At 41.9% G+C, this 15,028-nt stretch overlaps 2 protein-coding genes across 10 annotated transcripts in view; one reads left to right on the top strand and one right to left on the bottom strand.

Moving 5' to 3' along the window:
* The window catches only part of AIDA (axin interactor, dorsalization associated), a 33,051-nt gene extending 20,926 nt beyond the window's left edge, over positions 1-12,125 (top strand). The window contains exons 7-10 of the mRNA XM_038586208.1: positions 6,358-6,480; positions 8,330-8,452; positions 10,094-10,211; positions 10,331-12,125. Coding sequence (XP_038442136.1) covers positions 6,358-6,480; positions 8,330-8,452; positions 10,094-10,211; positions 10,331-10,427 — 461 coding nt within the window. The 3' untranslated portion in view covers positions 10,428-12,125. The remainder of the gene's footprint in view (positions 1-6,357; positions 6,481-8,329; positions 8,453-10,093; positions 10,212-10,330) is intronic.
* Positions 12,126-13,797: 1,672 nt separating this feature from the next.
* The window catches only part of MIA3 (MIA SH3 domain ER export factor 3), a 57,822-nt gene continuing 56,591 nt past the window's right edge, over positions 13,798-15,028 (bottom strand). For 5 of the 9 annotated variants that reach the window (XM_038586197.1, XM_038586200.1, XM_038586199.1 and 2 more), the window contains one exon: positions 14,322-14,632. In XM_038586197.1, the coding sequence (XP_038442125.1) occupies positions 14,322-14,632 (311 nt within the window). Of the gene's footprint in view, positions 14,633-15,028 lie in introns of all 9 variants that reach the window. The other 4 variants (XM_038586204.1, XM_038586196.1, XM_038586198.1 and 1 more) reach the window with 1 other exon arrangement.

Here is a 15,028-nt window from a genome sequence, read left to right as displayed (position 1 = left end):
TGTTATTGGCTGGAGCTATTTTATAAGAAGAGTCTGAAAGTATCTTACTGTTTTGGGATGCACAGGGCCACCCTGAAGTTCAGTGATTTGCTAGGAGGACTCATGGATTCAGCATATAGTTGTATTCACAGCTGTGATTTCTTGCCGTGAGTAAAGACAAAGAACAAAGTCAGCAAAGGGAAAAGGTGTGCAAGTGAATGAAGTCTGGAAGAAACAAGACACAAGCTTTTTTTTTTTTTTTTAAGATTTTATTTAAATCCATGGTAGTTAACATAGAATGAATTATTAGTTTCAGATGTAGAATTGAGTGATTCATCAGTTGCATGTGACACCCAGTGCTCATAACATTAGATGCCCTCCTTAATGGCCACCACCCAGTAACCCCATGAGGTGCAAGCTTCTGAGCGTCCTCTCCTAGTAGAATCACGTAGGTTGTACTACATGTAAAGTGCTGTATCTGAGGGAAGCTCTTAAGAGACTTAGTGCCCAGAGTTGTTTGTAGGGGCTGATCACATAGGCACCCTGTGCTTATTAGCACTGGCCGGAATTCCAGACTTCCAGAAGGAAAGCAGATATTCAGTGTAAACCATATTGTTTGCACAGTTTACAGATAGAGACCATTCTTATTGGGGTGGGGGATGGTGGGAATGTGCCTGAAATCCAAGTTCCCAAACTCCAGCCCAGGGGTGGCCTTGCCAGCAGGCCTTCTGAGAGTAACAGTCTCAGGCCTGCCACAACAGCTCTTTTCTGTACATTATTGTAAGCACTTCTTTGGTTAATCAAATGTAGTCATTAAAACTAGATCCAAGGGGAGTGGGTACGAAGCAAATGGTTTTTTTTCCCCATCTTGTTTTAGGAAAGGAAATAATGTTTGGCAAGCCTTTTTTATTAGCAGAAGGTCTCGATGAGGATCTTCCATTTCTGTATATGACCTGGGCAGGCACCCTGGATGAGTTTCTTGCCTCTCCAAATCACTGGCTCCCTCTGTCCTATTCTTATACATGCATAGTTTGCATGTCTGGCAAACTAATTCACTTAGGAATGATAGCAATATTCTATAAGATTATCATGCATTTTGAAATAGACCCTGGAAGCGTTACAGTAGCACTAAATATAATCTGTGTGTCATTCAGGTAACTTGCTAATAAAAATAGAATAATATTCCAGGGTTCTTAATACTTCTTGGGGAGGAGGCATCATGGAGCAGAAACAGCATAGATACTTGGGCTGGAGTCTCGGCTCTGACAGTTACTAGTTGAAGGACTTTGCTCTTGTTTCCTAAGCCAGTCTGAAGCTCAATTTCTTTCTTTATAAAATGGGAGAATAACAGTGCCTAACTCGTAAGGTTACTGTGAAGACGAAACGTGGCACTGTGGCTAAAGCTGCATCCCATGATGAATGTGGCATGACACCTGTTGTTCTGACTGTTCCCCCTCTTCAGCGGAAGGTAGCAGGACCTGTGCTGGCGCGGGGGGCGGTGGTTCCTGGGCAAGTTATAGGCACTAGAGGGAGGGAATAGCTAGTGTGAATGTTTCCTTGGTACAAGGGCATTATTTCCAATCTGCTTCACTATGAAGAGTGGTGTATTTTTCTTATTTTTGTCTTATACATGGGAAATTTCAAGTTTGCTGAGCTGCCGAGAGAAATTACTTAGCTGTTTTATTGACTGAATAATTCCCTTTTCAAAACACATATTGTAATTGATGTAGCTTCCAGTGCTATAAATTTCAGTCTGATTTGGTGGTTTGCTCACTTGCTATATTTCTAGAGCAAATAAGATCCTTAAAGTAGATGATGTAAAACCATGACACAGATTAAGCTCTTTGTGGGTTTCAGGTTGCTGAGTTGAAAAGAAACTTGTACCATAAATTAAATCCATTTGCCACATAGGATTAAGTCCGAATTACATAGATTTTTGTATTCTATAAAGCAGTGTGATATTTTGTTTCAGAGATCCAGAAAGATTACTGAACCCTTCTCTTCACTGAATTTCTTTTTCCTAAAAGTAAGAAAGAACACATGTAGTTTAACTGTATTTAATAGTTACATGAATGTTATTAAAAAGTAATTTGTAGGGGTGCCTGGGTGGCTCAGTCGGTTAAGTATCTGCCTTCAGCTCAGGTCATGATCTCAGGTCCTGGGATCGAGCCCCACATCGGGTTACCTGCTCAGCAGGGAGTCTGCTGCTCCCTCTCCCTCTGCTCCCTCATTCATGCTCTCCCTCACTCTCCCTCAAATAAATAAATAACATCTTTTTTAAAAAGTAGTTTGTAAAGTTATACCTAATGAAATCATTATTGAAATAGGAAGATGACATTTAACAGTTAATTGTAAAGCAGGAAAAAAAAAAGCTTTTCCTTATTACCCTGAGGGAATTCAACAGGATTTCCATGATGCCTAGGCAGTGTCTGCATTTTGGTGGCAAAAGTTTCTGAGAATTGTGACTTTTTATTTGTCACCACCTTTGTTCTTCTATAATTTATTGAGTTGTAAGTTTATTGTGACTTTTTAAATTTAAAGGCAGATTTACTGAAGTATCATTTACATGTATAAAATTAACACTTTTTAATATGTGGTTGTGTAAGTTTTGACAAATACATAGTTATGTAAACACTACCACTGTAAGGCTGATGAAGACTGTGTTGTATGTGATAGGATATGACTCAGTAGTTTTTTCCCATTCAAAATTAAAAATGACTTTTAGCCAACCTTTCTTGAGAAAAAGAAAGATTAAAAAAAAAATCTTAGCTTTCTTGATGCTACTTTCTCTTTTTAAAAATTTAAAAAAACTCCTAAGGCAAACATAATAAATTTCTGTTAAATAACTGTCTTTAGCCAAAATGAGATTTAATTTGTCTAATGGTAGGCTTGAGGTATACATCAGTGGCTCAGTCAGTTAAGTGTCTGACTTGGGCTCAGATCATGATCTTGGGGTCCTGGGATCGAGCCCTGCTCAGCAGGGAGTCTGCTTCCCCTCTCCCTCTCATTCTTTTCTCTCTCTCTCTCTCTGTCTCTTTCAAAAAATTAGAATTTTAAAAATAAAAAATAAAGATAGGCCTGGTAGATTTCATTTTAAATAAAGGATATAAATTTTACAACTTGTTATTTACGTCCAGAAAATTTACTGACAGTGTTGAATAGTACAGCTACTAAAATCATAAGCCAAAACAATATGAATTTTAAAATAGCCCAAGACACAATTTTTTAAGATTTTAAAAAACAGGGGCACCTGGGTGGCTCAGTGGTTGAGCATCTGCCTTTGGCTCAGGGCATCATCCCTGGGGTCCTGGGATCGAGTCCTGAATCGAGCTCTCCCAGGGAGAGCCTGCTTCTCCCTCTGCCTATATCTCTGCCTCTCTGAATGGCTCTCATGAATAAATAAAATATTAAAAGAAAAAAAAAAAAGATTTTAAAAAACATTTTCTTTTTTTTTTTTTAAAGATTTATTTAATTTATTTATTTATGATAGTCACACAGAGAGAGAGAGAGAGAGAGAGAGAGAGGCAGAGACATATGCAGAGGGAGAAGCAGGCCCCATGCACCAGGAGCCTGACGTGGGAGAGAGAGAGAGAGAGAGAGAGAGAGGCAGAGACATATGCAGAGGGAGAAGCAGGCCCCATGCACCAGGAGCCTGACGTGGGATTCGATCCCGGGTCTCCAGGATCGCGCCCTGGGCCAAAGGCAGGCACTAAACCGCTGCGCCACCCAGGGATCCCTAAAAAACATTTTCTAATTGAGTGACATGTTCAAGCTCAAATATAGGCTCAGCTGTTTCAAAATTATTATACAAGTGTGATGATTTATCTCTATATAGGCTTAAATATGTGTATATATCTTTATTTTTGAAACTAAAAATAATGAAATTTATCTCTTTAATGTGGAAACAGTTTTAATATTTACTCGGGAAAAACAATCTTTCATAAAAGGAGAATCTACCATTGACTTTGACAGTTAGATAAACAGTCCCTTTTGGGGGTTGGGGAGAGCAAGTGCTTGCATGGTGGGGATGGGGCAGTGGGGAGGGAGAGAGAGAATCTCAAGCAGACTCCCTGCTGAGTGAGGAGCCCAAGGCGAGGCTTGATCCCACAACCCTGAGATCATGACCTGAGCCAAAATCATACTTGTGAAAATTGGAGCTTTTCTTTTCAGATCAAGAACAAGGCAAAAGTAAGAGTGCGTACTGTTACCTGTCTTTATTAACGTTGTCTGGAAGTCCTAGCAAGTACACTAGGACAAGAAAAATAAAAGATAAAAATCAGAAGAAAATTCTTTTATCTGTAGATGTAATGAGTATATAGTACCTGTAAAAGAAACAGAGGAGTAGTAATTAGGATTAATAAGAGAGTTTAGCATGAGCATGCATGTCTCTTTGAACGAACCAATTCTTAAGTATAGATTTTTTTAATCTATAAACAAGCAGTAATTGCTTAGAAAATAAATATTATAACATTTATTATAGTATCATAGAATATCAAATACCTAGTAATAATAACAAAAGAAGTTTAAGACCTTTGTGAAGAAAATAATAAAACTATCAAGAAATTAAGAAGTCTTTAATACATGAAAAGGTGTATTTCAGTTACTGGATTGGAAGAAGCAATTTGTAAAAGATGTGACTGTTTCTAAAGTTGATCTGAACTTCACTGCTATTCCAGTAGACTTTTTTAGAAGAACTTGACAGCTGTTTTTATACTTTACATGGAAATGCAATGGGCCAAAAGTAGTTCACTTTCAGAAAGTAATCTCAAGAGGAGAGAATTTGTTTTACCAAATGTCAAGATTTGACAAAATTACAGTGATTAGGACACCATGGTACTGATACAAGGATAGGAAACAGTCCCGTGAGACAGAACGGAAAGCCCAGAATAGCCCACACTTGATTTATGATCAGAGTGCACTGCAGATCAATAGGAGAAGTGATGGTTTGTTTTTTTTTTTTTTTTAAAGATTTTATTTATTTGAGAGCGAGAGGGAGGAAAAGAGGGTGATCAGGAGCCAGGGGGAAGGGCAGAGGGAGAAGCAAACTTCCCACCCAATGGCGCTTTGGCTTGGGATTCTCTCTCCTTCCCCTCTACCCCTCCCACTTGTGTGCGAACTCTTTCTCTAAAATGATAAATCTTTTTAAAGAAATAAGTAAGTAGTGCTGGGACAATTGTGTATCCCATGTTGGATAGAATGAAATTGGCTCCTACTATACACCAAGGATAAGTGAATTCAAAGTGGATTGTGGAATTAAATGCAAATGGAAAAATGGTTCTTACAAGATAAGAAAACACCTCATGGTCTTGGAATAGGACACAGAAAGCGGTGACTGTATGGAATTCAGGGATTAAGAAATATTGAACTTACTAACATTGAGACTTCATCATAATCAGAAGATGCCACTAATAGAGAGGAGCTTAACATGTAAAACTAAACTTTGGTGTTAGACGTCCAGAACGCACTAGAATATGTATACAGGAATATTTACAGCAGCGTTGTTCAGACAATTCTAAAAACTTGGAGCAGCTCACAATGGTAGGGAATGCTCTCGTGTGGTTCTGGGTGATTTTTCCGTCTTAAAAAATTTAATAGATATGTACGAGAGGTTTCAGATACACAGTTGCTGTTGTTGTGTATGCCATTCTCAGCAGGATTAATTTTCCAGAGAAAGATCAGACAATAGGATGCAGAAAGGGTGGGAAGTTACAATTATTTAATTAAATATGTAAACATCAAATTAAGTTATTCCATTAACAACTAAAAGATTTGTTGACTGAATCTGGTATTAAGTTTCTCAAACTTCAGGATAATAGAACAAAAGTCTAAAAAAGCTCTTTGTCAGGGCACGTGGGTGACCCAGGAGCTGAGTGTCCGCTTTCAGTCCAGGGCGTGATCCTGGAGACCTGGGATCGAGTCCCACGTCGGGCTCCCTGCATGGAGCCTGCTCCTCCCTCTGCCTGTGTCTCTGCCTCTCTCTCTCTCTCTCTCTCTGTGTCTCTCATGAATAAATAAAATCTTTAAAGTAAAATAAAATGTTCCAAAAAATAAAAATAAAAAGCTCCTTGCCTTTATTCTTCCACTTTCTATAGAGATACGAAATACACCTTCTGCCATAGGAGTAAGCGTGAAGTATAGGTACAGGAGTACGTAAAGTATGCAGGAATTGGGGCTGCCCGGAGTCAGTCGAATCTATAACAGATTTGGAAGTATTTGTCCAAAAGAATCACATTGAAGGTTTGGGAGTTCGGGGAACTAGAACCAGGCCTGGCTCGTTGCTGAGTCCGTTACGAGCAAGGCCGTATCTTCTCTGCGTTGTCCCAGTACTTGCTGTGCGGGCGCGGGCGGAGCTCACCGTTCTCGCTCTTCTCTCGCCAGGCACTTTACTACCCAGGCTGCCGGCAGAACCAGGGATGACGTCGCTCACTATCAGAATTGAGAAAATCGGTCTGAAGGATGCGGGGCAGTGCATCGATCCCTATATTACAGTTAGTGTAAAGGGTAAATAACTCGTCTGCGTTTTCCCTTCTGGCAAATTGTGTGACGTTGTTTCTCACCTGGGACGTTGGCGGGTATGGGGTGGGTCCTTGCCTCTGTGACAGTTGATTTGCATTCATCCTACAGTGAGGTAAAATCACTGGGCGGCCGTCACCGTTCCTTCACTGAATATTTCTGAATGATTTTCTAAAAATACTTCATTATTTATAACATACATGCACATTTGCTTTTGAGGATTTTTTGGTACGTTTCAATATTCTTAAAATCCCATCCAGGGTGCTGACTATACATACACACTGTCTTTAACGCCAGATACTTCCTTCCTGCCACCTTCTCAGGGTGTGTGCTTTTCTCTGCAAAGCCCCACGCTCTCCTCTTCCCGCAGACGTCCCCTTCGGGGCCCTCTGATTCCCGCTGCGGCGCCCTGGACACGGGGCCCCTGCAGGGGTGCATGAGAGCCGGGCCTCCGGTGGAGATGGGGGAGGAGGACAGCCACGTCCATAAACCTCATACCCTGAGCCTAATGCTGGGGAGATTACAGAAGCAATGTATTCCCTATGAAGTAAGCAACGTTGTCCTCAGGATTTGTTTTCTACTGTCCAGTGTGGCATGCCATTTATTCCTTGAAAACAACTTTTTGAGTCTTTGGTTTAAAACAGAATCTGCACTGATAGGATTCTTTGGTTGGTGTCAGGCATTTATACGGCACCTTACTAGCAAAGCGCCCGGCGGTCTTTTAAAAATACTTATTAAGTGATTGACAGTGAGGTTGTCACACTATTACTCAGAAATTACTGCACCATCAGTCTTCATCTACAGTTTATCTGCACTTTGAGACAAACCAAAGAAACAGATAAGGACTGAAATGGAACTTTTATCAATCATAGAAACAAATTCAGGCCCCGGGGTTCAGTAGTACCGAATAAAAGAGAAATGAATCCAGATGCAGAGAATTCTAACATAGAGACCCCACGGCCCACAGCAGTTATCGGATAGGCAGTCTGTAAAGGCCTCACTTGGGACTCACCTGGGACGGGACACAGTAAAACAGAATGTAACAAACGATGGATGTGATAGATATTATGTTACCTTTGCACCCACACTGAACTGAAATCTGTTTTTGCGTAAGTATTTTTAGGGACTGAAATAATGGAATGTACCAAATTGTTTTAAGTTCTCTAAGATAGAAGTCTGTTGAGTAACATATAAACACTCGATCACTAAATAAGTCCATGTTGAATTTGATTAAACTGGAAGATTCCTGGCTCCAGGAAAGTAAAACCATACACCCTACATAGTGTACCATCTGGCGATTATAAATCCGGTTATTTTCTAGCAGATAGAATGTAGGTATTCTGTCTAAAAAATTACAATGAAAGAGAAAGGTTTCATTGGCAGCTTTCATGTCCTTTGCTTTAGTTCTGACTGAAGTACAGCAGGACGATTCTGATAATGATCAATGAAAGGCCTTTCCATGCCATGCACTTGATCAAGGTTGGAAATGGGTAGGAGCCCCGCTGTGGAATAGTATTCATGTTCCAAATTTTTATTGCAGACAACAGTATAGTGGCATAAGGAAGACAACAGTTCTTTTCCCCTCTTAACTATAAGGATCACGCTTTTTGTTGTCCTTCAAGCTTTCTTTTGCCCCCATACATGGCCGTGCTGCCTTCCCTGGCCCTGAGGCCTCTCCCCTACGCCCCACCCACTATTTCTGTGCCACAAACCTCTGGAAACCAGAAGCTCCCTGGGTAGGTGCTCACAGCAAAAGGAGTGTCTGCTGAGACTCTCCTCTGTGGTTCGTTTGCAGTGTCGGAGTTTATATATTTGAAACTCTTCCTTTCCTCTGTAGATCTGAATGGCATAGATTTAACTCCTGTGCAAGATACTCCTGTGGCTTCAAGAAAAGAAGATACGTACGTTCATTTTAATGTGGACATTGAGCTCCAGAAGCATGTTGAAAAATTAACCAAAGGTTGGTTTGTGATGGTAAACATTGGCTTCTTGTGGCCTGGGTTCTCCTCGTGTGTGTGTGTGTGCACATGTGTGTGCGCGCCCAGTAACCTCGTATGGTGGGCAGAAGCAACTGTCACGTAGTGTTTATTGACTTGAATGAAATACCAATTTTTTTAAATGTGGGAATTAGGAACTGTATGACCTGGTTGTGTAATAAATAATAGTTATGTAATAAATGTTCTTTGATTATAACATTTCATCATCTTGAACAAAACAGAACGAAGCTCGCCTCTTACTGAAGAGTGAAGGGAGGCAGAGGCTCCCTAAGGTGCTCTGGTGGTTAAATCTCCAAGAATTGAAAGAACCGGTTTTCCCAGCTGATTTTATTGGGCAGGAAGATACCATAATTTGTACTTGGTTGGCAGAAGGATGGGAAAGGACAAAAGCACATTTATGAAAAGGTGAAGTTATGTTTCCAGGTTAGCCGGTTCCTGGGACTAACGCTTCTCCCTGCCGTGTGCCCGGCGCGGTGCCGGCGTTCTAGGACAGGACCGCAGAATCCCTCCATCACCTGGGATTCAGGTGCAGTTGTTGACTTGTCATGCTTTTGCAAGAAGCCTTCACGGGACACAGAAGTGCTTTTTGAACAGTTGCCACATTCTCTAAAATATTCGACATTTTACTTCTCAGATCTGGCGCCGGGGCCCTGCCACTGAAAGACTTGTCTCTCGGGGCTTCTCTTGGCGCAGTGGCTGCAAGTGTGCGCAGCAGCAGGCAACATAGGCAGAAAGAGAAGCAGGCTCCCTGCAGGCAGCCCGATGCGGGACTCGATCCCGGGAAGTCAGACGCTCAACCGCTGAGCCACCGAGGCGTCCCAAATAAAATCTTTTAAAAAAGAAATTAATTGTTCTTGGCTACATTGATGAGGCAACTTACTCTGTTTTAAGCTTCTTTCTGTTGGGAGAGCTTATCTGTTGGGCTTTGGGGAGATAAAAACATCTGAATTTTTCATTGCAGCTTGCTCATTGAGGGAGGAGTGGGATAGGAGTAGGCTTGCTCTTTAGGCCTTTGTCTTCCAGAATGCTGTCTGCGCACAAACGCGTAATTCCAAGAAAACCAAAACAGTGCTCTGATCACTATAAAAGGCTTTAGGAAACAGGTAACAGTTTAAAAAAAACCGAACCAGCACATGATGTATGTTCTTTGAACTCCAAAACACCCACAAACATTGAACTTTGGAGCTTTTGTTTCAGAGGGAGAAGAGTGCTTTAAGCTTGGATATTTTGACGAATTCTTATACCTCTGCTACTTACTGAGCGTCTGCGGGCAGCGTTCGTGCTTCACAAGCACCCTCTGTGTTCCTCGTGTGGTGTTGAAGGGATCCCACGTGTGCGTGAACTTATATGCGTTCTTGAGCCCGCCCAGCTTCAGGACGCGTTGCTGTGCTTTGTAGGATTGGAGGCTGTGGAGAAATGTCACTGCGTTCAGTTGAAGAGGAGTTTTAGGTGAAACCACAGTCGTGTGGTCAGAGAGACTGTCTGACAGAGGTTACTTGGTAAAATTATGCTACTCGCTCGGATGCTTCTGGTGATGGCAGAAAATGATGGGCACGCTGAAAATACACCGTCTGTGGCTGATGTGGTTTGTTTTAATTCCGTAGGTGCAGCTATCTTCTTTGAATTCAAACACTACAAGCCTAAAAAAAGGTTCACCAGCACCAAGTGCTTTGCTTTCATGGAGATGGATGAAATTAAAGCCGGGCCGATTGTAATAGAACTGTAAGTGACGCGCACGCGGGCTTCGTGCCAGTTGAGTGGTGACTCGTTCTTAGCGTGTGACTGTAGAATAGGTCCTTTGTCCGCTCTGGTAAACCATGACTTTTCTGCTGTGGTTACAGATACAAGAAACCCACTGACTTTAAAAGAAAGAAATTGCAGTTATTGACCAAGAAACCACTTTATCTTCATCTACATCAGACTTTGCACAAGGAATGACCCCGACATGAGTCACCTGGAACGTCTGTGAATCCTCCCACTCAGTAGCGACCATCCCAGCTCCGCGGAGCGCACTCGCCTCCAGCAGGCGGGGGGCAGGCCGCACGGGCGCCGGCAGGCCGGAGCGAGCCCGCCCCGCTCACAGCCCGGCACGCCACTGACACAGACGACTCCTTTGGATGCGGGCTTGTAGTTTTGAAACGTGTTTTAACTTTTATAGTGTTTGTGCAATTCATAGTCTCTTTTCCTAACTTACCACTGTTCCTGCCCTGCTTCCTGGAACAACACTGCTGTGGGTAGGACGTGCTCGTCTTCAAAATTAATACAGCAATAAGAATGTGCTAGAGTTTACACGTCCGTTCACTTCTGCTCCAGTATGCTTTTTTGGTTTTTTGAGTGAATGCCAAACTTTGAGCTGATGGGGGGAGGATCGTATGAGACTGCGTTGAGAGAAGGAATTGGATCGCGTAGGCTCCCAGGGCAGGTCAGCCTGGAGACGTACGCAGTTCCTCAGAGGTGGCCTAAATTCACCCTGCTCTCATGGTTTTCCTGTTTAGAAATCGTGTGCCTTGGCCAGATCAGTATCCCAGATGGGAGTGTTCCCAGGTCGTAGCTGTGATTTTTCCAGATGACCAGATTGTTTTTCTGAAAGAGCACATTTGTAGTCCTGTTGATTAGCTGTTCTTCCCATCACGTTATTTGTTCTGGTAGTGATTCTAGGGGTAACGATGGAACATGTCAGAGTAATTACAGATTTCTAGATGGCTTTGTAACGCCCTCTAAGTCACGTCATCTAAGCTGAGTCAGATGCTAACGAGATAGTGCAGGGGTAACTGCTGTTTTCCTGACAACTGATTGTGAAACCTTAAAGCCTGCATACCTCTTAGGTGGTGAGTATGCAAAAGCTGGAGCTCCTCTAGTTGTTTCTATATAGGTAGATAGGATTGCCATTTATTTCCTCTGTAGATATATTGACTTTCATCCATATGGGAATATGCAGGTCATTAGCTTATTATAATTTGACTATTTACATTACTTTTGACTTAATGGGGCATAAATAAAACTTTCAGAGGACACATGAGGTGGATGGATATGTGATCCGCAGAACATTAGGATGGGGGGGTTGGATGCAGACCCACACGTTCAACATTCCCCGTGTTAACGACCACTGCTGGTAGGAGGGCAATGCAGCGCCAGTACTGGGCCTGTTCCTAAACTAGTGTATTAACCCGAGTCCTACTGCTGGATGTGTGCTTTTTAAAGTAGCCACAGTGAAGTGTTCTGGTCCTTATACTTCAAGAAAGCTGGTCTTTACTTCCGGTTGTCTGTCTGTTCTGTTAGAGATGGATGTTAAAAACTTGGAGCCTGAAAGAATTCACAACCAAAATTGAGTCTTGTCTGTCTTAATTAGATTAATTCCAAAAATGATTCAGTCCACAATAGCTCAAGGGGATGAAGAATTTGCCTTAATAAATTACCTTGTTTGTTCACTCAACCCTTAGACTGAGTTGTCAGCCCCCGACTGTCAGCTTCTCAAGGGGCAAGAACCACATTTTCTTCAAGTCCTGTACATGTTCTAAGGTGCTTGGCAGCGCTCTGTACCCTGTGGAGTACTCAGTACCTTCTGTCGGATGTTGCTGACGAGACCTAAAAAAATAATCCCTTAAAGTACCTACTATTAAAATGTAGCAAAACTGATCTGTTGTTGGTCTTTCTCTTTTCTCATAGACCGTAAGACATGTATGTCAGTGATAATTTGTACGAAGCCGCATCTGCTGTCGTCGACATGTATGGACTACAGTGCCTTTCAGCAGTAGTGAAGCTCGAATGGGATTAGCGTAGCTTTAATTCAGCCCTGAATGGGATGTGACAAGTGGTTATCTTGAAGCAGTAGACACAATACTGGATACTGTGCTTCCCACAAATTATTTTTTTGTTTTCCAACGGAAAAAAGCAGCTATTGGACAAGAACTGTAGTAGAAATGCTCTCATGCTGAAACACTGCTGCTTCATAAAAGATGGTTTTAGCAACCAAGCCCAGACCCCCGGTTAGCTGGAGGCCCTGTGAAAGAGCTGTGACGGGAGGGCGCCCCGGGGCCGAAGGAGGCACGGAGAGGCGGCCGCCCCAGCTCAGGTGAGCAACACTGGAATTGTTCTACAGCTTATGGACTTTCAGGAACAAGGAGAAACAGGACACACACACACACACACACACACAATTCAGAGGCACAGAAGATTAGCTTTGGTTTTAAAATAGAGCTAATTTAACTTTCCTACTTGGTTATTTTTGTTATCAGGTCTATCTATTCATTACTATATAAAATTAGCGATTATACTAACTTCATTATTTTGTCCTGAGACTCACCTACTGAAAAATTATATTTGTATTTTTAACCTTATTTTACATGGTTGAAAATAACCTCTATTAACTATGCAGTGTTCCCTTCAGTTTCCTCTGTTCTTGATATTAAATGGTAAGACCTATGAATTCTCTTCCAGAGAACTATTTATGTTTTTCTTATGAGTTTTGAAGAGTTGTCTTCTTTCAATGCTCCTTATCTTTCCAAAGTGGTATCTTTTAGTAGTTTAGTGTAAAAAAAGACCTTTGTTTCAGTGAAGCTTTTGCTGCTTTTTATTTTATAGGGTATTAGAACATTAGATGTTGTAATGGTGACAAGTCATGGTCTAGGTTTCAGCAGTATCATGACACAGAACTTTGGAGAAGGGGACAGTATGCTCTAAGTGGTGAATACTACCAGCCTTTCAGAAATCTGATTAAATCTTAAACGTTGTTTTAAAAGACAGGTCATAATGGGCATAAGGGATACTTTAAATATGATGTAATATCAGGCTCAGATTTACTGATTTTTAAATAGAAATGCCAGCATTCAGATACTAATTTTGGAGTAGCACAGACGAGCCTTAGAGAATCCTAAATTGTTCTTTCTTACAGTATTACACTCTTCTGATCTTTTTTGCCTGGTTTTACCTTAAAAAACAGAGGCAAGGTATGGGAGAAATAATAGACTACTTTTGGAAAAAGGAATTCCTGCTTATGGTCACAACATAACATTCTCAGTTTTCTGTTATGCACCTTTCCTTCAAGAATGGTAAAAGCGGTAAGAGCAACAGAAAACCCAAACAGCTCCTGCTACTAATAGAAGCTCATAGCCAGGAAACCATTCTTAGTGAGCAGCTGAAGTCACCGGAACGCACCTGGGCTGGACAAGAACACGGCTGTGGTGTTCCCAGGTGACTTTAGGCTGACCCTCCTAAGCGTTGAGCAGCAGGGAGCCTGACTTGACGTGGTTTCGGAGGGGCACCAGTCTCATGAGAAAACAGTCCAATGAAGCAACAGACACTCGGGAGATACTAATAACCAAATTTTTATGAACTATTACTACAAAGAACTTCAGCAAGAAGGGAGAGAAAATTTAGTGATCTTTTAGTAAACATTTTTAGCATAACAGTCTTTGCGACCAGTATTTTAAAAAACCAAGCTAATAAACACCATTGCTCTGTGTTCAACTGGTGTACACTAAAAATAGGATAGTAAATGGAAATACATGTTCTAGCATTTCCACAGGAAATGTTCATATTTTTCATGACATTCTAAATCATTTAGCAATTACATACGCTACATTAACTAAAACACAGGTATTCTTTATTGCACATTTCAAAGTTGTAAGGAGGCTCTAGCTTATGAGGTGGTTTTTATTCAGGGGGGAAATGATATTTTTCAATTGTTTGGCTCAAAAATGCACACTGCCAGGGCAGCTTAGTTCTAAAAACAAACCTTTTAAAATAAACTTTTGATTTTGAAGCCAATGAAATCCTTTACTGTAACGAATAGTGCACAGTCCACTTTCTCAGACTACACGTTAGAGGTCAGAGTCACGGGCTCTGTTTTAAAGCCTGTGAACAGTCCTGGCTACTGCCCTGGGAGGCAGGTGGAGGCTCGTCTCTGGAGCCAGAAGGCAGTAAGTCTCTTGCAGCAGGTGGAGGTGGATAATCCTGGGGACCATGGGCAGGGGGTGGTAGTCGGGTACCGGGAATAAAGTACTCTCTTGGGCCAAAAGAGCCTAAAGGTCTAAAAGGTGCATGTCCCGGTAAAAATTCTCGAGGATCAAGAGACAGGTCCCGTTTTCCAGGTGGAATGCCTGGTGCGTATTCTCTTAAGCCTAGTGGTGGACGTAAAGCAGGACCTGGAAAAATAAAAATACATATGAACACAGGCAAATGTAGAGGACTCTAGGTAGGTTAGTCTTAAATTTCTCCTGATGTCAGAGAAGAGGTAAATTTTGTGCTGATGACCAGCCGGCCAGGAAGCCACACAGGCAGGACTTAAACACGGCTCTAGTGAGCTTGTGTTTCCTGTTACACAGGTCTGCCATCTTTCTCTCACAAGGGATTGGTTTAGTACTTGAAAGTACCCCTGGTCACAGCAAGATGATGGATTACAAAATAAGGGCTTTACTGCAACAAATGAAACTTCCAGTGTCCACTTCTGAACAATCCATGCAGTAACTCCCCACGGACCTAACATGCCATCCAAATCCAGGTGCCTGCCCTATTAGGGAAAGACCGTCTAGCTCCCTCCC

This window comes from Canis lupus, chromosome 38, assembly GCF_011100685.1.
Source record: "Canis lupus familiaris isolate Mischka breed German Shepherd chromosome 38, alternate assembly UU_Cfam_GSD_1.0, whole genome shotgun sequence".
In the NCBI taxonomy this organism is placed as follows: Eukaryota; Metazoa; Chordata; class Mammalia; order Carnivora; family Canidae; genus Canis; species Canis lupus.
This window is presented reverse-complemented; position numbering and strand designations above follow the sequence as displayed.